Source organism: Castor canadensis, chromosome 12 (assembly GCF_047511655.1).
Source record: "Castor canadensis chromosome 12, mCasCan1.hap1v2, whole genome shotgun sequence".
NCBI classification, from domain to species: domain Eukaryota; kingdom Metazoa; phylum Chordata; class Mammalia; order Rodentia; family Castoridae; genus Castor; species Castor canadensis.
This window is the reverse complement of record NC_133397.1, coordinates 80269419-80293774: the sequence shown is the minus strand read 5'-3', so window position 1 is coordinate 80293774 and position 24356 is coordinate 80269419. Positions and strand designations below refer to the sequence as shown.

At 45.7% G+C, this 24356-nt stretch overlaps 1 protein-coding gene across 2 annotated transcripts in view; it reads right to left on the bottom strand.

Annotated features, from left to right (window-relative positions):
• The window catches only part of Fam178b (family with sequence similarity 178 member B), a 90484-nt gene that overhangs the window by 40461 nt on the left and 25667 nt on the right, over positions 1–24356 (bottom strand). For both annotated transcript variants that reach the window (XM_074050200.1, XM_074050199.1), the window contains 4 exons: positions 7107–7221; positions 1535–1631; positions 1098–1274; positions 819–916 (listed from right to left, as the gene is read on the bottom strand). In XM_074050200.1, coding sequence (XP_073906301.1) covers positions 819–916; positions 1098–1274; positions 1535–1631; positions 7107–7221 — 487 coding nt within the window. The remainder of the gene's footprint in view (positions 1–818; positions 917–1097; positions 1275–1534; positions 1632–7106; positions 7222–24356) is intronic.

Genomic DNA, 24356 nt, shown 5'->3' with positions numbered 1-24356 from the left:
CCTGGGATGTGAGGTGACCTCAAGTTCCACCCCGGTGCAGAGGAGCAACCCTTGGGAAGCAGTCAAGAGGAACAACAGTGAGGGCAACTGCCAAGGTGCCTGTTCAAGCTTGAGAGTGGGAAGGGGCCTCAATGGACAGGCTGGAGAAAGACAGAAGAGGCAATAGGGAGAGATCTGCTCAGGGCAGGGCTGGGAGCTTGGTGCAGCTATGCCCCAAAGCAGGAGAAGGAAGGTGGAGAGATGAGAAGAGATAAGGCCAAGTCCAGCCAATGGGTCTCATCTTCCCCTGGCCTGAGTTTGTTTGTTCCCCTCCTTCATCATTGGAGAAGAATTTACAAAGCACCAACAACCTGCCAGGCAGTGACCCTAAGGAGGCACTAGTGAAGGTGACTAGATGAGAGGCAGCCATATTCAGGGAAACAAGTAGTAAGATAACTTCTGGTAGAGATAAATGCAGAGCAGAAAATAGAACAGAATGATGAACTGAGAGTTGGGGAGGGCGAGAGAGGGAGGTGATCAGCTGCTGTCTGAAAGACAAAAAGGAAAAGGCTGGGGAGGGAGCCTCAAAGAAAGGCAGGCAGGGTTTTACAGGAAGTAACTCATTGCAAAAGGCAGTGTTTTGCTAATAAGACCATATTAAGAAAAGTAGGTTTTTTTCACTTGTAAAGAACTCATTAGTGAACTGTATTTTTAGTTCTTCCTCTGGGGGTTTAGAAATTGGGCGGGAGGTTTGTTGGGGCTGATGGGGGAGATTCTGGATCCCTGCAGGACCCAGAGGGAAGTGTATCAGAAGGAGGCAGAAAAGGAGAAGCACCCACCTGCCCCGGGAGGTCACATCCAGGAAGAACTGCACGAGGGCCAGCAGGTTGTGGTGGTGGTCAGACACCCAGGTGAGGGTACAGCACAGTGGTTGGAGCTGTGGGGACAGGGGACATTGGTGGGGTGCCGGAGGAAGCCACAGGGCTCTGACCTGCCACTCAGCCCATTCAAGGAATTAGGGGGAGGCCAGGGGCAACCTGATGACCTGCAAGCAGTGCAGTGCCCACTCAGGGTACTCTGGGGTGGCCTGGTTCCCATTCACAAAGCAACCCCCTTACCTTCCCTGGCCATTCTTGGATGCTCTCCACGAGCAGGAGCAGGAGATGCTGGAGGTCAGTCTTAGGCAGCAGGCGAAGCCCCACATCAAGGCCTGTGCGGCAGAGCAGCTCTATCAGATGCAAGAGGTTTGTATCTGTGTAGGCCCCCGGGCACGCTAGGGCACACAGCATCAGGAACTGGAAGGAAAGAGAACCAGGGATGGGGGCACATGGTAGGAAAAGAGGGGACGGGCTCCCTAGAAGATGGTTAGGCAGGAGGGTAGTTGCCTTGTGAGCTCCTGCGGCTGTGCTAGGTAGGTACAGAAGAAACAAGCAGCAAGGCTGGACTCGAGGCCCAGGTGAAGAGCATGCTTTCTGTAGCATGGGTACCACACTGCTGAGCAGGTCTGGATTGCATCTGAGTGCTGTGAGGTGAAGCAGGTTAAGGATTCACTCACCTTGTAGATATAGCTCAGGCTAATGTCCAAGGCCACCTCTTGGGGGGGTTCCTGCTGCTGTTTCTGATGGCTCAGGCTGCTCTCACAGTCAAGCACTCTGAGTTAAGACAAAAACAATAGTAGCACAGATGACAAGGGGATAAGAGGAGGGGGCATAAGGAGAGAGCAAGACAGAGCAGGTGGCCTATGTATACTCAGGAATAGACAATGCATAGAGGAACCATTTGTCCAGGGCCACCACCACCATGTGTTACGGGACATAACAAATCATTCCTAAATGCAGAGACTTAAAAACACTTAGTCTCACGTAGTTTCTACATGAGCCAACAATCCAGGGGCAGCTTAGCTGGGTGGTTGTAACTCAGGGTCCGTCTGGAGGCTCTCCTTAAGATGTTGGGTGTGGATACAATAGTCTCAGGCTGACTTGGCTGAGGAACCTGCCTCTGAGCTCACTCATGTAGCCATGAATTGTGTGCCTTGCCACATGGTACTCTCCACTGGGCTCCTCAACATGGTAGCTGGCTTCCAAAGCCAGACAGAGAGAGAGAGAGAAAGGGGAGAGAACATGTCCAAGACAGAGCCACAGCTTTCCATAACCTGATTTCAGAAATGCCATCCCATCAACCCTGATTCTGATTCCTACAGGTCACACAGGCTAGCCTGACTTTTTGTGTGAGGGGCTACACAAGAGTATAGACACCAGTGAGTAGAGGGCCACTGAGGGGGCGGACTCCCACATGCAAGTCTCCAGCTTCAGTTTTCTGGGACTCAGAAACCAAAATATCATACTTCCAACCTCCTCAATGGGTCTTCCTCAAAAGCATTCTCTTTTTGTCCACTCAATTGTGATGATTTTTCATACACTAAAAGTACACCCATAGTAGCTTATGTTGGGGGTAGTTTCTAAAGTTGGCAAGTAAGGTAAAAACCAGAATAAGAACGATCTAGAAAACTGCCTCCAAAGGTGTTGCATTAGATCTAACAAGTTGTCTAGAACAGGCCCAGCATAGCCAGTTCCCCCAGAGATGGGACAGAACCAGCTGAGCACCAGTTAGGGAGAAATTCTCTCCCTAATGACCTGAGTCACGTGCAGGGTGAGAAGCTCACAGGGTGAGATGCTCACAGGCAGCACAGTTCACTGTGCTGTGAGTGGACAGCACAGTCACACCACCCTTCCCTCAGGCTTCCCAGGTCACCCTCACTAAATTACTCTCTTTCTGGTCAAATATATATTGTTGATTTCAAGTCAGTTAAGAGAGTTTCTGACAGAGCTTCCCTTTGCTGTCCCATGTACTTCTCTGCTCTAGGAACTCGCTTAGTTGCTAGTTCTGGTGGGCTCTCAAGAACTGATGCTGTTGAGGATGACAACAGTACTGTTGCAAATAAGAAGCTCCAGTGTAGCCACCCTGGCAGTGCACAGGGAGGGCTACAGAGAAGTCTCTATTCTTCCTCACTTCTTGGCACTACTACTTCTCAGAGGGGAAGGAGATCTGTCTCCTGGGTGCTTCACCACCTAAGTTGATGGTGGGGAAGCTGGGCTCAGTCTTTCTTCTGGATTTTCACATTAATTAGGGCCAGCTGAGGCTGGTGTTTGCGCATCTGGGCACATGCTAGTCTTGCGCCAGTATGTGAGGGGATGTCCTGGTCTGTACCAGCCTGTGAGCAGGCACTGGGTATGCAAGTATGGGTGGGTATGTTTTAAAAATTTCCCAAAGGGTGGAGCTGACCCAGGCTGCCATAGAGAAACAGGCTTTCAGACAGTTTGCTGCTGCCAAAGGGAGGAGGAGCATAGAAAGTGTGAGCTGGTAACACGTCTTCTCTGAGCTGTGGCGGGGAAGTGTGGTTGTGACAGAGTCTTCTTCTCCTTGGGAAGGGAGGGATGTGAGCCAGCATTCCCAAGTAGAGCAGCCAACTGATGTAAGCGACAGAATTTCTCCAGTCCTTGTCCATGGCGACAGCAGTGTAATGCGGTCCTGTTACCTATCTTTCTGAGAGTTGCTCCAATGAACTGCTGGCCTCTGACTACTATTCTAAGTGTAATTTATTTATTTATTTGGTGGTGTTGGGATGGAACCTAGGGCTTCATGCTTGCTAGGCAAGCACTCTGTAACTGAGCTATATCCCCTGTGCCTGCTATTCTAGATGCAGTGTCAGCTGATCCCCAGGACTCCAACTCTGCTCCCAGTGAGAGGCCATGGAGCACAGGGAATTCAGCGCACATCAATCTCCACGTCCCTTCTGGATTTGACAGGCTAAGAGTGAGATGATGGTTGGATTCTATGAGCAAAGCAGCTTCATTTGTCCCATCAGATCTCACCTTAGCATGGATTAAATCTTGCAATCTGTGGCCAGCATCTAGGACCTGGAGTTTGGGGCTCAGCAACATTGTCCTACACTCATTAAGTAATCTTACAAGAGGCACATCACTGACCTTTTCTTACATTTCTCTATTTGTTTTCCCTGAGGTTGAAAAACATAATTAAGCCAGTATCTGCACATTGCTGTGACATTCTCAGAGGGAAGATGGCAAGTATATGTGCACTGCTGCCACCATAATAGAGAGATGTCTGGTAGCAAGCAGGGTGCCTTCCTATAGTGTCTATCCAGACACCAAACTGGAGCTGTTATCTCCCACAATGAAGAGCAATCGATGCTAAGCCAATGAAGGCAGGGATGGTGGTGGTGGTGGCTGCAAGAGACAAATTTTACTTGGATGGAATTGAATTTCATTATTGTAGGAGGCCAGTTACCAACTGACCCCACACTGGACAGGATGTCCTTTCAATGTGCTAATTTTCATTTATTTACCTGCTTAGTCCCTGCTAGGATCATGGATCATGATTCCTGGCACCAGGCAACACCACCAGTCTTTTGGTCTTGAACGGCTAAGCCTGTGTATCTGAACAGGCTCTTTAACTGGTTTTTGTTATGGTTTGGATAAGAAGTATCTCCCAAAAGCCTCATACACTGAAGGTTTTGTCCCCCGTTGGTGGCACTGTTGAGGGGCTATTGGATCATGAGGGTGCTAATCCACTGATGAATTCACAGCTAAAGGGTTTATTAGGAGGTAATGTCTGGTTGGAGGAAGTAGGCCACTGGAGTCATGCCTTTGAAGGGTCTCTTCCTGTCTCTTTCTCTCTGCTTCCTGGCTGATAGAAGGTAAACGGCTTTCCTCTCCCTTGCCCTCCCACCATGATGTTTCTGCCTTGCCACAGGCCTAAAAGCAATGGAGCCAATCAACCACGGAGTAAATCTCCCTTAAGTTGTTTTCTCAGGTATCTTGTCACAATGATGAAAAACTGACTACAGCTTTGAAATCTGGAGCAGCTTTGGAGGACAGTCACCGCTACCTAAGAATGTTCCCTGTATTCTCAGGTGAGACTGCAGCACCTGAAAAAACCCATTTTGTACGACAGTGTGGATGCCTGCCCCCTCTGAGGATCCTGATGCACTGGTTTATATTTTCTGCTCACATGCATGTCAGATGAGAGATAGTGATGGAAATATGAGATTAGGAAAGACCTGTCTTTCTTATAGCAACCAGAGAGATAGACAGGTTGTGTGATTGTGTGCAGAGACATCTCAGCGCCTCATTTCCAGCCATGGCTATTATGAGGCTCCATGGGTGCCCCTCAAAGGATCCCCAGAGGCATCTGTTCTACCAGGGGAGCCCTAGATGGTGACATTCCAAGAAGTAAACAGTCAAGAGACATGACAGACAAGCCTTTGAGTATGAGCAGGAACAAGGACAAGCAGGACCATGGGGAGAAGGTGCCCTGTTTCTCTGTTTCTCTTATAGCCACCTATCCCTGAAGGATATTGTGCTTCTTTCTTGGTAGAGGAAGAGCTGAAACCTTGGTGCTTCCTGAATACTCGGGGAGTTGTCTTCCAACACCATAATACCCAGAGCTTTCCCCAGTGCAGCAGCAGCCAGCCAATAACCCTGGGAACTGACCTGAGCATCTGTACTGTTAACCTGCCCCAGGGAAGACATAGGAAAGGTCTCTAGGTAGAAAAGCCTCTCAGGCCCAAGGGCTTGGCAGGTGGTACCTAGCTTGCTCTTACAGAGCCACAAGTAGAGAAATTGCCTCTTTGGCCACCAGCAGGATCCTCTGGGATATGTCTGAATCCTCCTGGGAAAAATGGTGCCAATAGCCAAGCCAAGGTCTGGGTGCTAAGCAAAGGAGACAGGAGATCAAAACAGCATGTTTGAGAACAAGACCATGTGGCACCTCTTGGCCCTAGGACAGCCTGGCTCTGCCCTTCTCCCACCAAGAACTTTGTGGTGCCTGGTAAAGCTGGAAGTCTATGTGCTGAAGAGTTGAGAAGACGTGTTTAATGACAATTCTAATGCTCACCTACCCTCTGTTGCCTCTGGAGACAGAAGATTTGTTCTGTAGCATGAAGGGCAGGGAGCAGTTAATTCTTAGGGGAATCAGGAAGGGTAGGGAGAGGGTGTGGCTCTTCACAGGGGTAAGTATAACCAAATGGGAAAAAATCCCCAGTGCCATCTCTTACTTCTCAGGTGGGCTCCTGTGCTTATCTGAGCAGTCACAGTGGCTCTTCTGATCCCTTCTAACAGGGACTCTTCTGATCCCCTCCACCAGGCCCTTCCCCTGACATGCATTCATTTTTTTTTTGAGTGTGATTCAAATTTCTCCCACTCATCCAAGAGGGGTGTGTTAGGAAGCAGCAAGTGGTTTATTGCACCAGATACGCAATGCCGAGTGCCAGAAGGGAAAGGGAGAGGAGCAGGAGCATGGCAGGCTGGCACATGTGTGGATATTTATAGCAAAGCTGAGTGTGGTTTGGTTTGGCAGACAATTGCCAAACACAGTCGTGGAACAGGTTCTTAAGAAAGCTCCAGCTTTCCCTGCACAGGAACATCCAGCAGCCAGCTACCAAGGAAAAGGGTCCTGGCACCTGCTGGGGTGGAGGGACTGTCAGCTGGATGTATGCGGGTAGTTCAGAGAACTCTTAAGAAAGTTATGACATTCAGTGATCTGTAGAACAAGATTATAATACATGACACTTTTAAAACCTAGATCTAGTTACCCATACATAGTTATTTATGTATATCGTATGGTACTGTGCCTGGAGGGCAGGGACAGTGCATGTGCAAATTAGCATCTCTGTTCATAACTACCCCAAACCAGCCTAGGCAGGGACAGTCACAAAGCAAAACTGAGAACTGTGGAGATTATGTGTAAAACTGCCTTGCTATCCACAAGTTGCTATTGGATAACTGGCCAAACAAGAGGCTTGGAGTGAGACTGAAGAGACTGGAACATGCCCAGGGAGATACTAACTAAGCTGAGAAAACTGGTTGCCACAAAGGAGGAGGGGCAACAAAGTCTTACTCGGTAAGTGGCAGAAACAGGCATTGGGTGAAGCAGCAGAACTCCTCCACCTTGGTTCTGTATGTGCCTGTGAGCCACTTGCCCTTCGTGGACTTGTACTCACAAGTAGGCCTGTGGCTTGTTCTGTAATTTCCACCTTGTAAGTTAGAGCAGAGCCCATTAACTTTTGAACAAAGGAGAGAAGGCAGCAGTGAGGAAGGGAAGGTACCAACCTGCCGCCGTGCTGAAAGGGCCCCAGCGGGTACAGGGCAGGGTTGTGGGCTCCCAGGCTGTGGAATGCCTCCATGACCTCTTCAAGTGAGGGGTACCAAAAGTGCATGTCTTCATCTGTCAGATCAAAGGATGGAAGAATTAGCCAGGGGAGATGACAGGATGCAGAACCATACTGGGAGGGGCTGGCGCAACACTTTCTGAACCAAGGCAACTGGTTTCTGCATTCTTTGGCACCATGGGTGCGATCTATAGAAATGAAGCGACCGGTGTTTTTCAGATGTGCATTGAAGGGCCCGAGAATGACCATGCCCTAGCCATCCACACCAGACAACTGGGTGATCAGCTGCCCATAGCTAAGTGAGATGAAGAGTCCTGAACCAAAGGCCCCAAAATTGTAAGGCTCAGAAGACACCAGCCTCAGCACCCCCAAGCTCTCTGTCTTGAAGGGCTGAGACCATGCCCACTGCTTCCTCATCATCCCCTTGCTGTGACCTCTGGGTACTCCCTGGCCACTGTCCCTGAGGAGCACACCTTGCCTCTTCAGCTTGGGACCTGACTCCTCAGCTATGGGCAGTTTCTCTGGACCAATTTAACAAAACATGAATGATAATCTGCCTACATCAACAAAGAGGCAAAACTGTGTACTCAGGGCCTTTTCTTCTATCAGACCATTTAAGGACATTTGCACAATAGGAAAGTAGGGGGAAAAAATGTGGCTGAGTGTATCCAAAGATGGCTGCATCAAGCTCAGTTATCCCATGTGCTCTTTTGCACTGTGGCTCCCCACAACCCTCAATGGGAGGCACAGTCTATGTCTCTACTTTGTTATCATCATTCTTCCACATTATCTTATTTATCAATTTACTTGGCTCTTGGAATGCAAATTCCATGTAGGTAAGGGCCACATTTGTGTTGGTCATCTCTGCATGCCCAGTGCCCAGAGGAAGCTGAGTGAACAAGTAAATGAATGAATGAATAAATGAATGGAGAGAGGGAATCCCAAACAAAACCGACCAAGGAGTTCACAACTAAGAGGGAGCTGCAGTCACAAGATGAGCTGGTAGTGTCAAGAACACAGATGCTGTAAAATGTCAACAAGGGAATGCACAGGAATCAAGACCTTGGGTGCTGGGCTAGCATATGTGAGTAGTACACACTTGGGATAGCACTCAATTGAACATTTGCCATTCTGGAGGGTGAATGTTCTGCCCTAAGGGCCTACTTTGATGCACTCATAGTGTGCTGTGCAGGAACTAGCCAGGTTGAAAGGTAAGAAATGATCTACTGAAGTCCTTGTTCTCAAGATCTCACAGTCCAGAGAGAGAGGAGACAGGACTAGAAGTAAACAAGGTGAGAATGTTCCTGCAAAAATTCAAAGTAAGTGAAAGGTACAGACTCTGCTCATAGGAGGAGGAACTAATTGCAGGTGTGGGGAGGAGAAAGGTGAAGCCCATGTCATGGGTAATGGGTAGGCACCCACCTGGCAGAAGGGTAGACACAACAAAGGCAGAGCAGGTTCAGAAAAAACATGGCAGGTTCAGAACCGGGAGGCAAGAATAGGGCACAAAGAGGAAGAAAGGGTGGAGGAGGGCAGGGGCTTGGGGACCACCGCAAGAATTTAAACTCATGGAGAAATTTCAGCAAGTCTCACCAGCTGTGGTGCCAGGAGACAGCAGAAGAGTGGACAGAGGGTCTCTGAAAGCTGTCCAAGGACATTTCTTCAGTAAGCATCAAGTATCTCTTTCTTTGGAAATGTATATGGGTCGAGACTTACCAAACAAGTAATTAGACTCTTGGAGGAGGAAAAACTTTCTCGTTTGTTTTTTTCCCCTCTCGGGCAACTTAACAAGTAAGAGAGCAGTAATGACAGCCCTTGTCCACTTCACAAATGAGTAGGGAAGAATGAAGTCTGCAAGACAATGCAGTTCCAGTTCTAGAAGAGGACTGGTTCAGGGTCTCGGGGCAGTTCCAGTTCCAGAAGAGGACTGGTTCAGGGTCTCGGGGGGCTGTGCACGTATGTGCATGCACATGTGGGTGGGCAGGTGAACTTTCCAGAGAGGGGAAGAGAATTAATCTAGGGTGAAGCCCAGAGAGGCCCAGCTGGGCTGGAACATCCTGCCAGCACTCAGACCCCAACGGGGGCAAGTGTGGCTGCACCTTGGCCTACACAGGTGCACGTCTGCTGTAAAACCCCTTGATGGGCAGCTGTGCCAGCCCAAGCATGGAGCCTGGCATCATTCCTTTTCTCCTCTCCTGCCCAGTCATCACTGACCCAGAGCAATTTCAGAGGAGGGAGCCCAGGATGCCTTGGGATAAATCAGTCCCCATCAACAGCCCTAGAAGTTGGTTACATGATGACAGGAAAATACCACCCCAGAGCCCATAATTAAGGCTGCCTATAAGTAGGCCATGTGCTCAGCTTTTCCTGGGCACTGTTTGTCCCAAATGAGGAATTTCTGGAGAGCTGACACAGAAGAAAACCCGGACACGAGGATGGCAGGCTCTATGTCCCTAGCTCAGTTTCTCCGTGCACAGGACACAGTTATTTAGGTGAGTGCAGCACTCAGGCACTGGGCCTTTCAAAATGCCAGTGTGAGCAGCTTCAAACAGCTGGGCTCTGTGCAGAGGCCGGGGCTGGAAGCTGTCCTTACGTGGCTCTCCTGGGATGGAATTGATATTTCAGGAGGAAAAAAAGCATCAGGCTTAAAATAAAAGTGACTTTTCCATCTGTGTCATGGAAGAACTGCTACTCCGCCAATGCCACCCCCCCCTCCATACTCCCCCTTTTCTCCCCCGCCCTGGCCACTGGTGACATGGAATGGGAAAGACATACATATCCCAAGTGCTTCTTTGGCCACTCGGCCAGCCCACGCCACTCCAAGACCTGCCTTTTGTCCCCTCCCTAGACCCCATTTCTCCCCTTGTTCTCATCTTGGGCCGTGCAGGGGTGGTGACAGTGAGAAGGGTCCTCAGTCCACAGGCCTCTTATTCTTATCCCCCTTATCTGACCCCCAGGTGAAGGAGCTAATAAACACTGGGGGCGGCTGCACTGGGAGGGCCAGGCAGCACCATCTGCCTGGGTCCTAATTCTCCAACATTGTCCCTGAGATCACACTGTGCCACAGGAGGAGAGGTGGTCCCCATCAGCTTCAACAGTGAGGAGGAGGCTGGATCCTAAAGGAAAGGAAGCTGCCCACCAGACTGGGCTCCGATCTTTCCTGGAATGAGGGGCTCATGATATTACAGGATGCCTAAAAATGTCTCATTTCCTAACCCAACTCTAATTACTTAACTTCTCTCAGCATTTTTGTACTTAAATTTAAACTTGTTTCAATATCCTTTGCTTTAGTCAATTAGCTTTAGCTTTAGTCACTTAAAATGTTTATTCACTCAGCAAATGTTAATTGAATACTGGGCGCTGTTCTGAATGTGCTGGAGATCCAGCAGTGAACAGGACGAGAATCTTGATCCTGGGGAGCTGGCGGTTTTGTGGGGGCACACACAATGTACACACGAAGACAGAGCATATAGGACAGTATGGCCAGGTGGCCCACATGGCATGGAGGATGGTGGTGAGGGTGAAGCTGGAGCAGACCCCCATAGGGACATGAATGACAGAAGAGCCTCACCAGGACCTGAGGCCAAGGTGGACTTCAGGAGCCCAGGGTGCTGGAGTACCTGGTGCAGGGGTGGAGAGGTGAGGACATAGGCAGGAGGTGGGGGTGAGAGAGGGGCAGGGCAAGGATGAGGGGCAGAAGGAAGCAGCTGGTCTGAGGAGGAGAGCCTTGTTGCTATCAAAACAATCTAGGTACTCAATGAAAAAAGCGAAACCCCATCTCAAATCAGTACTTTAGATTCTTTTTGTTGTTGTTGTTTTCCTTGTGGTGCTGGGAGTGGTACCCAGGATCTTGCATGTGTTAAGCACATGCTTTACCAATGAGCTACCTCCCAGCCCTCCATATTTTAATCCCATGCACATTTCACTACCCAAACCACAGTGTGACACAGCCTGCATTTTCCCTTGTACTGACACTGTCTCTCCTTGGCAGATTATGTTGAATCCTTACCCACTTGCTGCTCCTGTCTTCTCTCCCCTCTTTTCCAGGTCTATATCTATATTCTTCTGTAAGTCTCTTTGTTTCTTCTTTGTCCTGCAACTAGCTCCAATGGTGCCTTTATTTCCCCCTTTCCCCCCCACTCACCCTGAACCTGAGGCCCTCCCTCTGGTGCCCCCTCCTGCAAGCCCCTCCCCAGCTCTGTAGCCTCTGGCCTGTTTATTCATGGGACTATGTGTACCAGTAGGTGATGCTGTCCCCAGGCCACCTCTCCTCTCTCCTGCCATCTGTAACTCACACCACTGCCTGGTGTCATCTAACACTGACAAGCATTTGAGGCCCCCAGTGTGCAGGACAAAGTTGCACTGTGCCAGCCTACAGGACCATTCCTGATTGCTAGAGTTAAGTTCAGGTGAAATAACAAAAGACCAAATAAACAAACAAAAAAACCCACACAAAAGCAAAACAAACACTTAGGCTTAAAGAAGCTAGAATTTTATGTCTCGATGATGAAAAAGAAGCCTAGAATGGGGAAGACTGCAGGTGGTGTAGAGACCCGGCTGCACCTGAGGGATCTTGGGTGCCCATCTTCCTTCTCTGCCATTCTCAACATGTGCTTCTTGTGCTCAAGGTCATTTCATGGTCCAGAATGGCTTCTACAGGCACGAGCTATCACATCTCAAGTCTGGACAATCACTTTCTTACTTTGCCCTCTAAATACATGTTGGACTATTTTTAAGGGTCCCCCTAATGTGACTCAGGATGTAGTAACAAATCACCTCCCAAATTAAAAAAGTGAGAATTTGAGACTGACTGAGACTCAACCAACAAAGAGCTTCCCAGTAATGAACCTAGTGGATAACAGGGTCTCTCTCATTTTGGATTTCTGAATCTGAGACTTTTGGACTATGTCTGATCTCAGGAATAAAATGAAACAGAAGATACCAAATGCTAGCAAGGGTGTAGAGCAATGGGAGACATCATTCATTGATGGTGGGAATGTAAAGTGGGATAGCCTCTTTTTACAGTGTGGCAGTTTCTTACAAAGGTAAACATGCTCTTACCATGAGACCTAGCAACTGTGCTCCTTGGTAGTTTTTCAAGCAAACTGAAAACTTATGCCCCACAAAAAGCTGCACAAGTGTGTTTATAACAGCTTTCTTTAGACTCACCAAACATTGTTCTTCAAGAGGTGAACAGCTCTATTGTGGTACATCCATATACTAGGATGTTATTGAGTAGTATGAAAAGAAAGGAGTTATCAAGACACAGAAAGACATGGAGGAATCTTAAATAATTATTACTAAGTGAAAGACCACATACTGTATGATTCCAACTCTATGACATTCCGGAGAAGGTGGAACTACAGAGTTACTAAACATACCAGTAGGGATGGATGTGGGGGGACATGAACAGGTAGACACAGACATTTTTAGGGTAATGAAACTACTCTGTATGAAACAGTAGTGATGGAATGAATGATGGATAAGTGTCTATACATTAGTTAAAATCTGCAAAACTATAAAACACAAAGCTAACTAAAGCCAGGGATTTTAGTTAATAATAATGTAATAACATTGGTTCAACTGTAACGAGTGTACACATCAATGCAAGATGTTAATAATAAGGGAACTTGGCAGAAAGAGGAGTCTATGAGACCTCTATGTACTTTTGGGTAAGGCCAGAAGGAGAATGCTCCACAAGGAGGGAGGTACAGGTGAGCTGGGGGAACCCCAAGTGACTGTCCTTATAAGCTAGCAGGTCCCACACCATGACTGTGGAGGACCAGACAGCACAGGCAGAGCCTGGTTAGCACACACAGCCCCACAGCCACCTAACCCTGCCACAGGAGCAGAGAAGCTGGGTAGAAAAGTTGTAGATGTCTGCTTCAGGCAATATATGTGTTCCACTCATTCACTCAATCAACAAATAATTACTCAAGTCCTACACAGTTTGCTGGGTCACACAGCTACAAGAAGCCAGTAGAAGGTGAGAACTAAAAACAAAACAAAGACCCGATCCTGGCACTCTGCAACTGACAGCCTGTTGGGAGAGATGATACCAATCAAAGTGTCCACACATGAACTGTGACTTAAACTACAAAGAATGGAAGATGAAGAAGAATGTATAAGGAAGGGGGAGTGGACATAGGGGTCAGGGCAGGCCTCCCTGAGAAGAATGCCAGAGAAACTGAGTAATCTAGAGGGAGATGGGAGTTAAGAAAGTAGGAGCCAGGTTACTGCTATGGGAAGGGAGGAGAGAATCTCAAGTGGAGACTGGCACATGCAAAGGCCCTGTGACAGAAGGAAAGACGGTGGGGCGGGGGGAAGAAAGGCAGTGAGGCTGAAGCAGAGAGAATAAGAGAGAGAATGATATCAACTGAGCTGGACAGGGGTTGGTCAGCCACACAGGAGATGGTATACATCACAAAAGCAATGCAAAGCTCAGGTGAGCATTCTAGCCTTGATTATCTGTAAAATGGGAGAATAACAGCATCTACTTGGGTTTTTGTGGGGTAGACTTAAGTCTTGGGTTTGGTGCCTTGCATAAAGTAAACTCTCTTAAAATGTAGCCATTGTTGCTGTTGTTGTTATTAGTGCCAGTGGTGTTTTTTTGGAGATAGGTCTCTCTATGGAGTTCAAGATGACCTTGAACTCACTATCCTCTTACCTCATCTAATTCTGTTATTGTCTAATTCTAACTGGAGACTTTGAAGGGGCTTCCAGGGAACTGAGTTAAGAGGTCTGCAGGGTGATCCTCCCAGTGTTTTCCTGCCCACTTGGGTCTACTGGTGCTGCATTCTCACAGCACCAGTGTGGGGACTAAGAGTGCAGCTGGGGCAGCAGATCTGGATCCAGCCTGCTTATCTGGGCCTGGGGACAATGGGTAGCCCACAGGATTCACAAGTGAAAGGGCCTGCATTAGAGCACAGTGTTCACACGAGTGCTCTGTGTGTGGGCAGCCATTACCATTGTCACCATGGAAGAGGCCATCGGCCTACAGGCTGTTGTGCAGCTATGAGGGGCTCCTGTCCATAAGCCAGGCTCCATTCCGAATGGAGAAAGGCTGCCCTAATCACCATGAAGGTGAAGATGCTTCCTTATAAGATAGAGGAGAGGAAGGTATCCACCGACATGCAGATTAAAGGATTTCTGACTATTTAAGAACCCACTAAGAGCTGGGTGTGGTGACCAATGCCTGTAATCCTAATACCAGGGAGGCAAAGGCAGGAGAATCAAGAGTTCCAGGCCAGCCTGGGCTACAAAGTGAGACTCTATCTCAAAAAACAAAAAAACAAAACAAAAACTTTCTGAGAAAACAAAAAGAGAAACAAAAGCCAACCATCTTGAGAACTGGCTGAGATAGAAATGACCAAAATAGAATGACAGAAATTAAGATGCATGGATAGTATTTGGAACACCTGTGCAACTTAGTCCCCTTGGTTGATGTAATGATTTTTCATTCATAAAGAAACAGGCTTCTGTTCTGCACAGTAAGTAGCTCATGCCTATAATCCTAGCTACTGAAGAGGTTGAGATTGGGAGGATTGTGGTTTGAGGCCAGCCTGGCCAAAAAAGTTAGCAAGACCCCCATCTCAACCAATAAGCAGGGTTTGGCAATTCATGCCTGTCATCCTAGCTACATGGGAAGTGTAAATAGCAGGACAGTAATCCAGGGGCCTAGGCATAAAGGCAAAACCATATCCCGGAAATACCTAAAACAAAAGGGCTGGTGGAGTAGCTCAAGGGGTATAGCACCTACCTAGCAAGCACAAGTTCCTGAGTTCAAACCTCAGCATTGCCAAAAAAAATAGACATCTGTTTGGATAAGAGCCCTCATACTTTATCACCTCCAGACTGCAACATACCCTCCTCCTGTCTGGCTGCCTCCTCTTGCTCCATGCAGCTTGGGGGTTTTCCCATAGGAATGACTGTTGGACATCCTGTCTTTCTGCCATCCATCCTACCCTCATTGTCACCAATCATGCATCCTCTCATTCATATGCTATGTCTGTTCAAAATTTGTGATAAAGTCCCAAGAATGCTTTGGCTGAGTCCTAAAGTTTTTTTTTTTGTTTTGTTTTTTTTGGGATACAGTATCTTACTATGTAGCTCAGATCAGGCTTCCCTGGAACTTTTGATCCTCCTGCCTCAGATTACCAACTGCTGGGATTATAGAGGTGTGCTCCACCATGCCTGACTCCTATGTTACTCTACTTTCTTCTTCTTTTCCTTATCTATTTTTTTTCCTATTATGATGGTGCTGGGGATGGAGCCCTGTGCTTTGAGCACACTAGGCAAACGTTCTACCACTGAGCTACAGCCCCAGCTCCTAAGCTTTTTTGATTGTGCCTACCTATCATTTAAAAATGTTTAACTGTAGTTCCAACAAACACACATTTATAAACTAGATGAATATACCAAGAGTCTAATATGCTCTATGTGCATTTTATAATTTATATTTTAAAAGGACTGAAAAAAAAGATGAACTTCTACGATCTAAGTTTCCAACTTAAGCTACTGGGTCAGGGAGAGCAAATTAAACCCAAAGTAAGCCAAAGAAAGGACATAATGTAAGAATAAAAGCCAATGAAACTGAAAACCGAAAAAACTGTAAGGTAAACCAATGAAACCAAAAGCGGGTTCTTTGACAGGATCAATAAAGTCTTTTTCTGACTGATCAGAAAAAGAAACAAAAACTACCAGCAGCAGAATGAGGAAGGGCCCATTGTCAGACACTGAAAGGACAAAAAGGCAGTATTATGAACAATCTAAGTGAATAAACTCAACAACTAAAATGAACACAAAGCCTGTGGCTTTGTGCTACTGTAACAAGATGCTGAGACAGTCACCTTAAAAAGATGAATGGCTCATTTTGGCGCAAGGTCTCAGAGGTTTCGGTCTATGTCCTGTTGGTCCAGTGGTGAGGCATTACATGATGTGTGGAGGAGCAAAGCTGCTTGCTTCATGGTCAGGCCAAAGCGGAGAGAGAAGTAAAGTGGGGTTTCATAGTCCCTCCCTCCTCCTTCTCTCTTACTAAATGCTGGGAGTTGAATTCAGGGCCTTGCACATGGCTAGGCAAACACTCTCCACTGAGCTACATCCCCAGCCCTCCCACAATACCTTCTAAGGGTGTATCCCCAATGACTTAAAAGCTCCCACTAGGCCCTACCTCTTACAGGTTTTACCAGCTTCCACTAGCACCAAGCTAGGGACTCGGCCTTTATCACAGGGGCCAGATCCAAACTATAGCACTTACTTAAGAAGAAACTGGTAATAGAAATAGTGTTATATATATTAAAAGAAAACCCAAATCCTATCTGGCTTCACTGACGAATTTTACCAAACACTTTAGGAAGAAATAATACTAGCTCTACACATCTCTGTCAGAAAATTGAAGGGGAGGGAGACCTTCCCAGCACAGTCTATGAAACCAGCGTTAGTTAACCTGATGCCAAAACCAGAAAGAGAAACTACAGATTAATATCTTTCTGCATGAGCACAAATGCAAATGTTTCTAACAAAAACTTAGCAAATGAACTTGGGCGCCAGTGGCTCATGCCTGTAATCCTAGCTACTCAGGAGGCAGAGATCAAGCCAGCCAGGGCAAATTCTTCACAAGACTATCTCAAAAACCCTATCACAAAAAACTGGACTGGTGGAGTGGCTCAAGGTGAAGGCCCTGAGTTCAAGCTCCAGTTCTGCAAACAAAACAAAACAAAACAAAACTTAGCAAATTAAATACATAAAAAATGACTGCATCATGGTCAATTGGAATTTATTCCAAAATGCAAGAATAAACATTCAAAAATAAATCAGTGTAGTTTATCATATTAAGACACAAAAGAAGAAAAACCATGCACTCTTCTCAAAATCCAACATTCATTCCTGATAAAAATTCCTAGCAGAGTAATTTGTCAAGCTTGTAGGATACAAGGTTACACAAAAACCAACAGTATTTTAGCACTCTAGCAATGAATGATCTGAAAATAAAATTAAGGCGATTTCTTCACAAAAGCATCACAAAAGAATAAAAGACTTAGGAATAAATTTAGCAAATGAGTTGCAACACTTGCCAGGTATGGTGGTGCACACTTGTAATACCAACACTTGGGAGGCAGAGGCAGGAGGATGGAGAGTTGGAGGCCAGCCTGAACTTCATAGTGAGACCCTGACTCAAACAAACAGGACACGACAAAAACAAGCAAAACAAAAACCAACAGAGAAGAACACAGAGACTTGCACACTGAAATGCTGAAAGAAACTAAAGAAGATGTAAATAAACGGAAAGCTGTCCCATGTTCATGGCTGTAAGACTCCATACTGTTACCATGGCAATTTGACCCACACAGATCAATAGACTCATTGAAGCCCAGGAATTTTTTTTTTATAGAAATGACAACCTCATTCTAAAACATATGAAGATGCAAAAGGCCAAATCAGCCAAAATTACTTTGAAAAAAAAAAAAGGAACAAAGTTGAAAGATTAAAACTACCTGATTTCAACATTTAGAAATGAAGACTCTTATATTGAAAGCAGTGTTGTAAACTTAGATGTACCAACCAATGAAACAGAGTAACATCCAGAATTAGACTCACACATACAAACTGGGGCAGTGCTGGGAATTGAACCTAGGACACTGTGCAAATTGGCAGGTGCTCTATCACTAAGCTGCATCCCCAGCCCTTCAACTGATTTTTCATAAAGTTGCTAAGGTAATGCAATGGACAAAGGATAATCTTTTCAACAAATGGTATTGGAACAACTAGTCTCTTTACATATGGCTATCTAATCTTGCCTTATATCACAAAAATTAACTTGAAATGAATCACAGACTTAAATGTAAGAGCTAAAATTATAAAACTTCTAGAAAAAAGGAGCAAAAGATTTTAACTCAGGGCTTTGTGCTTGCTAGGCAGATCCTCTACCACTTGAGCCATGCCGCCAGCCCTTTTATGCTTTAACAATTTTTTAGATAGGGACTCACATTTTTGCCTAGGGCTAGCCATGGACAGCAATTCTTCTACACATGCTTCCTGGTAGTTGGGACGTGTACTATCATATCCAGTTTATTTGTTGAGACAGGGTATTGCTAACTTTCTGCCCGGGCTATGCTTGAACCAAGATCCTCATATTCTCCTCCTACCAATTAGCTGAGCCACCATGCCATGCCACTCTGCCTTGAATATGACATTATACAATATCCGTAAGTTGGACTCCATTAAAATACAAAAACTTTTAAGCTGGTGGTGTGATGGCTTATAATCCACACACTTGGGAGAATGAAAAAAAGAACTCTTTTTTTTAATTTTCTTGTGATGCTGGGGATCAAACCCAGGGCCTTCTGCATGAGAGGAAAGTGTCTTCTCCTATTGAGCTACATCCCCAGCTATAAAATAATTCTTATAATACAATAAAGAGACAAATAATAAGAAAATGAGCAAAAAAAATTGGGACAGATGTCAATGAAGAAGATTTAAATGGCAAATAAGCCACAAAAACATTGTCAGTCTTTAGGAAAATGCAAATTAAAACCACAATGAGCTATCACCACACCTATTAAAATGCCTGACCACACCAAGTGCTGCAAAGATGAGGAGCTACTACGATTCCTGTGCACTGCTGGTGGGAACTGGCACAGCCACTTTGGAACATTTGGATATTTCTTTATCTTTCTTTCTTTTGTCTTTTTTTACCACTTGAGCCACGTTCCTAGCCCTCTTTTGGTTTTTTTTGGTGGTACTGGGGCTTGAACTCAAGGCCTCATGCCTGCTAGGCAGGTGTGCTACCACTTGAGCCACTCTGCAGCCCAGCAGTTTCATAAAGACTTAACACTTGGCCATGATATTTATCCAAGCGGGGAAGAAGCAGATACCCACACAAAGATTTGCATTAGAATGTTTTGCAGCAGCTTTATGTTATTTATTTATTTGGAGGCAGTGGGGTTTGAACTCATTGCTTCATGCTTGCTAGGCAGGCGCTGTTACGCTTGACCCACTCCGCCAGTCCAGTAACTTTATTTTAAATAGCTTCCAAACTTAAAACAATAGAAATGTCCATCAGCAGGAGACTGGAAAGACAAACTGGTGTATTTATAAAATGAAAAGGAGAAAACTTCTTATATGTGTTAGCAACATGGATAAATTTCAAAGTAACTATGCTAAGTGAAAGAAGACAGACCACCTCCCAAAAAAGAGGCCTTTCTAAATGATTCCACTTCTATAAAATCCTGGAAAATGCAAAATGCAAAGCAGTGTGTACTGGCAGAAAGCAAGTCAGTGGCTTTTTTACAGATGAGGGGTGATTAGTTATGAAGAGGCACAAGGAAACCCTTGGGGTGGTGGATATACTCACTAGTATATCCATCTGATGGTGGTTTTATGTAAGTGTGTAACTGGTGGTGCCTGCCTGTGATCCCAGCTGTTCAGGAGGTGGAGACAGAAGGATTGCCTGTTCCAGGCCAGCCCCAGGAAAGTTAGGGAGATATCTCAGAAACAAATAAATACAAAAACAAAAGGCCTGGGGGTGTAGCTCAAGAGGCAGAGTGCTTGCATGGCATCCTTGAGGCTCAGTTCAATCCCCAGCACTATAAAAAAACAAAACAAAACCCAAAACAACAACAAAATAGCATATAAACTGTGTACTTCAAATGCATACAGGTTAATGTATGCCAATTAAACCTCAATAAGAGGTACTGTTTTTAAAAGAAGGATGAGCTAAAATGTAAATATGTGTTAGTGTTAAATTGCTTAATTTAATACTGTAATTAAGTATTAGTGTTAAGTTTTTTTTTTTTCTTTTCTTGAGATAAGGTCTTGCTGTATAGTCCAGGCTAACCTTGAACACCCATAGCCAACTGATTCTTCAGCCTCAGGCTCCCAAGTAGCTTGGATTACAGGTGCATCACTGCATCCAGCTAAATTGTCTTTAAAAGACAAGCTAAAATGTAAGTAAAACATGTGGATTTTTTTTTTCTGCAGCTCATCCCCACCTCCAGGACCCCGACTCCAGAGACCCCAGTCTAAGAAGTGCATCCTGACCCACCTCGTACAGGCTGCAGGGGGGACCCATCTCTTCCAGAACTCCTGGAAGAGCAACTCTCCACTGGTGATTTCAGATGGACGTCATGTGGCAAAAGAAACACAGGTAAATAAACATAAAAATGTGCATAAGATGGGGATTGTGCAATAATTTTGCTCCAGGAAACAATCACACACACTGTTGCTAATGAGTGTGTGGGAGGTGGAAGTTGTTGTGGGAGGCTGGGGAGGAGGGTTTTCCTGCTGGCTTGCACCTTTCTTTACTATTTGAATTTGTTACATTTGTACATGAAATATTTTTTAAAAAATCTAACGAAGGGCCTACCTGGGTGATGCAATTATTGGCCATCTAGTTTTTATTTATTGAGCCACACTTCCAGCCCAAAGTCTTGCATTTTTCACCTGGGGTCAGCCTGGCTCCTGATCCTCCTACTTAGGTCTTCTGCATAGTTGGGATGACAGGTGCCTGGCTTATTGGTTGAGATGGGGGGGTCTCCCTAACTTTTTTCCTGGGTTGTCCTTGAACCATGATCCTTCAATCTCCTCTTTCCAAGTAGCTGGGATTACAGAAGTGAGCTGCCATGCCCAGTCCTTTTTCTATTTATAAGAAGCAACCTGCCGGGCAATGGTGCCTCACACCTGTAATCCTAGCTACTTAGGAGGCAAAGATCAGGACGATCGAGGTTTGAAGCCAGCTTGGGCAAACAGTTCACGAGACCTTATCTCAAAAATACCCATCACAAAAAGGGCTGGCGGAGTGGCTCAAAGTGAGGGCCCTGAGCTCAAGCCCCAGTACTGAAAAAAAAAAAAAAAAAGAAGCAATTTTATGAATATTTTCTGGGAGGGAAAGAAAAAGAGGGGAAGAAAGGAGAGAAAATGCAAGGAAGCAGTGATGGAAAAGTGGCTTGCAGAATGGGAACATGTCCAAATGAGCCCCAAAGCCCTGTAACTATGACACTAGAACTCCAGGGACAAAGCGAAAAGTGCAGTGACCAAGGGAGTAAGAACAGTGTCCAAAGACCTTGCCGAAGGAAATAAAACTAATTCTGTCTTAGAGCTGAACTTCTCACCCACTTTCAAAATATCCAAAGAATGTACTGGCTAGGGCCATTCTATTTTATTATATTCCCTTCTTCCTACACACATATTATAGAGGCTGGCAGAGAACAGAATGGGTAGGTGAAAAATGAACATTTTCTCAGAAGCTAGTGGGAAGGATCCTATCGCATGCTTTGTTCCTTCTCCATTGGCACTGGGTTCATGGCCAGTCCACACTGACTGGCTCAGCCAAAACTTGTTTGTTAAAGAAACATGAGGTCATTTCTTTCAAGCAGTTAATTGCACAAGAATATGTTTGCTTTCAAAACCAAATTCTACTACCAAAAAAACCTATTAGAGCTAATAAATGAGTTCAGCAAGGTTACAGGATACAGTTAGTACACACACACACAAACACACACACACACATGCACACACACGCACACACACATGCATACACACATATGAATACACACACACATATACACACATACACACACACATATATATACACACACACATACACATATACACACATACATACACACATTCACACGTACACATATACAACTCTTATATTTCTACACACTAACAATGAACAATTTGAAATAATGAAAACAATTTCATTTATAATAGCACCAAAAGCCAGGCAAGGTGGTACATACTTTAATCCCAGCACTTGGGAGAATCATGTTTGAAGCCAGCCTGGGCTACATAGTGAGTTCAAGGCCAGGCTGGGATATGTAGTGGACCCTATCTCAAAATAAGTAAGTAAATAAGCAGTAATATAATAGCACTAAAAAGAATAAACATTTAGGCAGGCATGGTAGTGCAAGGAGGAGACAGGAAAGATCATGATTTGAGGCCAGCCTCGGCAAAAAATTATCATCTCAATAAACAAACCAGGCATGGTAGTATTCATCTGTAATCTCAGCTGCATGGGAGGTATATGTAGGAGGATCATGGTCCAAGACCTACTTGGGAAAAAACATGAGACCCTAAATGAAAAATAACCAAAGCAAAAATGGCCTGGGGGCATTGCTCAAGTGGTAGAACACCTGCTAGCAAGCACAAAGCCCCGAGTTCAAACTCCGTATCACCAAAATAAAATAAAATAGAACATTTAGGAATAAATTTAACAAAAGAAGTGTAACATGTGAACACTGAAAACTACAAAACACTGTTGAAAGAAATGAAAGATCTATGTAAATAGAAAGACACCCTATGTTCATGGATTGGAAGATTTACTGTTACCACAATGGGCTGTGGGTTTGAATGCATTGCTCAAGGCTCATATGTTGGAAACTTAATCCCTGATGCCAGTGTTGAGAGGGGCCTTCAGGTCACAAGGGAAAAGCCCACATGAATGGATTAATGGTTTACTGGGGACTAAGTTGGTTATCTCGGAAGAAGTTTCCTGGTAAAGGATGAATCCCGACCCCTTTCCTCTCAGGCACTCTCTGGCTATGTGCTGGCTTCTGCCATGTTATGACACAACAAGAAAGTCCTCATCAGACATGGCCCTTCTATTCTGGACTTCCCAGCTTCCAGAACTGTGAGCCAAATGTACTTCTATTGTTTATAAATTACCCAGTCTGTGGTATTCTGTTGAAGCTACACAAACCAGACTAAGACAGATGGCAACACTACCCGAAGTTATCTATAGATTCAAGACAATCGCAATCAAAACTCCAGCTGTTATTTTTTGCAGAAATTGACAAGCTGATCCTAAAGTTTGTTTGGAAATGCAAGGGACTCTGACTAGCTAAAACAATTTTAAAAAGAGTACAACTGGAGGACTCACACATCCCAAATTTGAAATTTGCTACAAGAAGTCACGAATTTGCTCACATATTCCTTAAATCATCCCTAGATGACTTAGAATAACTAATGCAATGTTGCGGCTATGTGAACAGTCATTACACTGCAGTGTTTAGGGAATCATTCAGAAGAGGCTGGAAAAGTGAGTTTTTTGGGTTCTGCCCTGCAGGGGTAGGATTCATGAGGGTGGAAATTCTTCAGACTGTCAGAGTGTTCAAAGAGCACCGACAATCAGAAAACATGACAAGTATCTTTTAAATCTTTTGAGCCAGTTCTGTCCAATGAAACAAAATGGGAAGAATGCCCTGATAATTAAAAGGTAAAAGTATGCAAGCAATGGCCTCTTAGGCCCCATTTTCTCCCAGTCTGCTTTGAACTCTGCTGTCTCATGAGAACATTAGTGATGGTTGGAGCTATGGCAGCCATTCCATAGCCTTGAGGGGAAGTAGTGAAAAGGACAGACACAGAAGTCAGGGTCCTGACACTGCAGAGCTGTTGAATCATCCACCTCTGGTTTCTTGTCATGTGAGATAATAAACTCTCTTTATTGGAAATTTAGTAGTGATAGTCAAAATATACTCACTTAAAACATAGTTTGAAAAGTGGAAAGATACGGAGATGCTAGATCCCATTCCCTGCACCAACAGGTGTGGACGGCCTCACAAGGGCAGGACTGTGTCTCTGAGGGGCATGCTCCCTGCAGGTGGTGAGCTCAAAGTCCCCACTAGCTTGCCTGCTTGCCACTCCTCCACAAAGCACTTCCTGACTCTTGCTTCCTGAAGGCAAGCTCTGTCCCCCTGGAAGTTGTGTCCCTCCCTCTGCCTTCTTCCTGTCTGAGGGTAGTTGCTCATGTTGTCCTGTCCCCCTTGACCACCAGCATTCTGAGGATGGGGCTGGGCCTTGTTCATCCTGGAACTCCTCCTCCAGCCAGTAGGTGCCCAGGCGCAGGAGGTAGTGCATGCAGCTGGGGTCTTAGGTGATGTCCGAGCCTGTTAGGAGCTGCCTTGTGACCTCCTGACAGAGAGTAAAGCAAGAACAACGTGGCAAGAGGCAAAGGAGAGTGGGGTGGAGAGACACATACCACTGCATAGAGGAAAGACACAGACAAGGGAGGGCTCTGTTCCCCAAAGGGCAGGCATGCCGCAGAGGCGGCTACTGGGGCTCAAAAGGGCAGCACGGGTTGCAGGGGCAGAGGTTAGATAAAGGGAGAGCACATGGCAGAGACTGCGCTGCTCAGAAAAGCCCAGTCTCATCTGGAGCCTTCTCATCTGACAGATGGCCCCCAGCCTGGCCA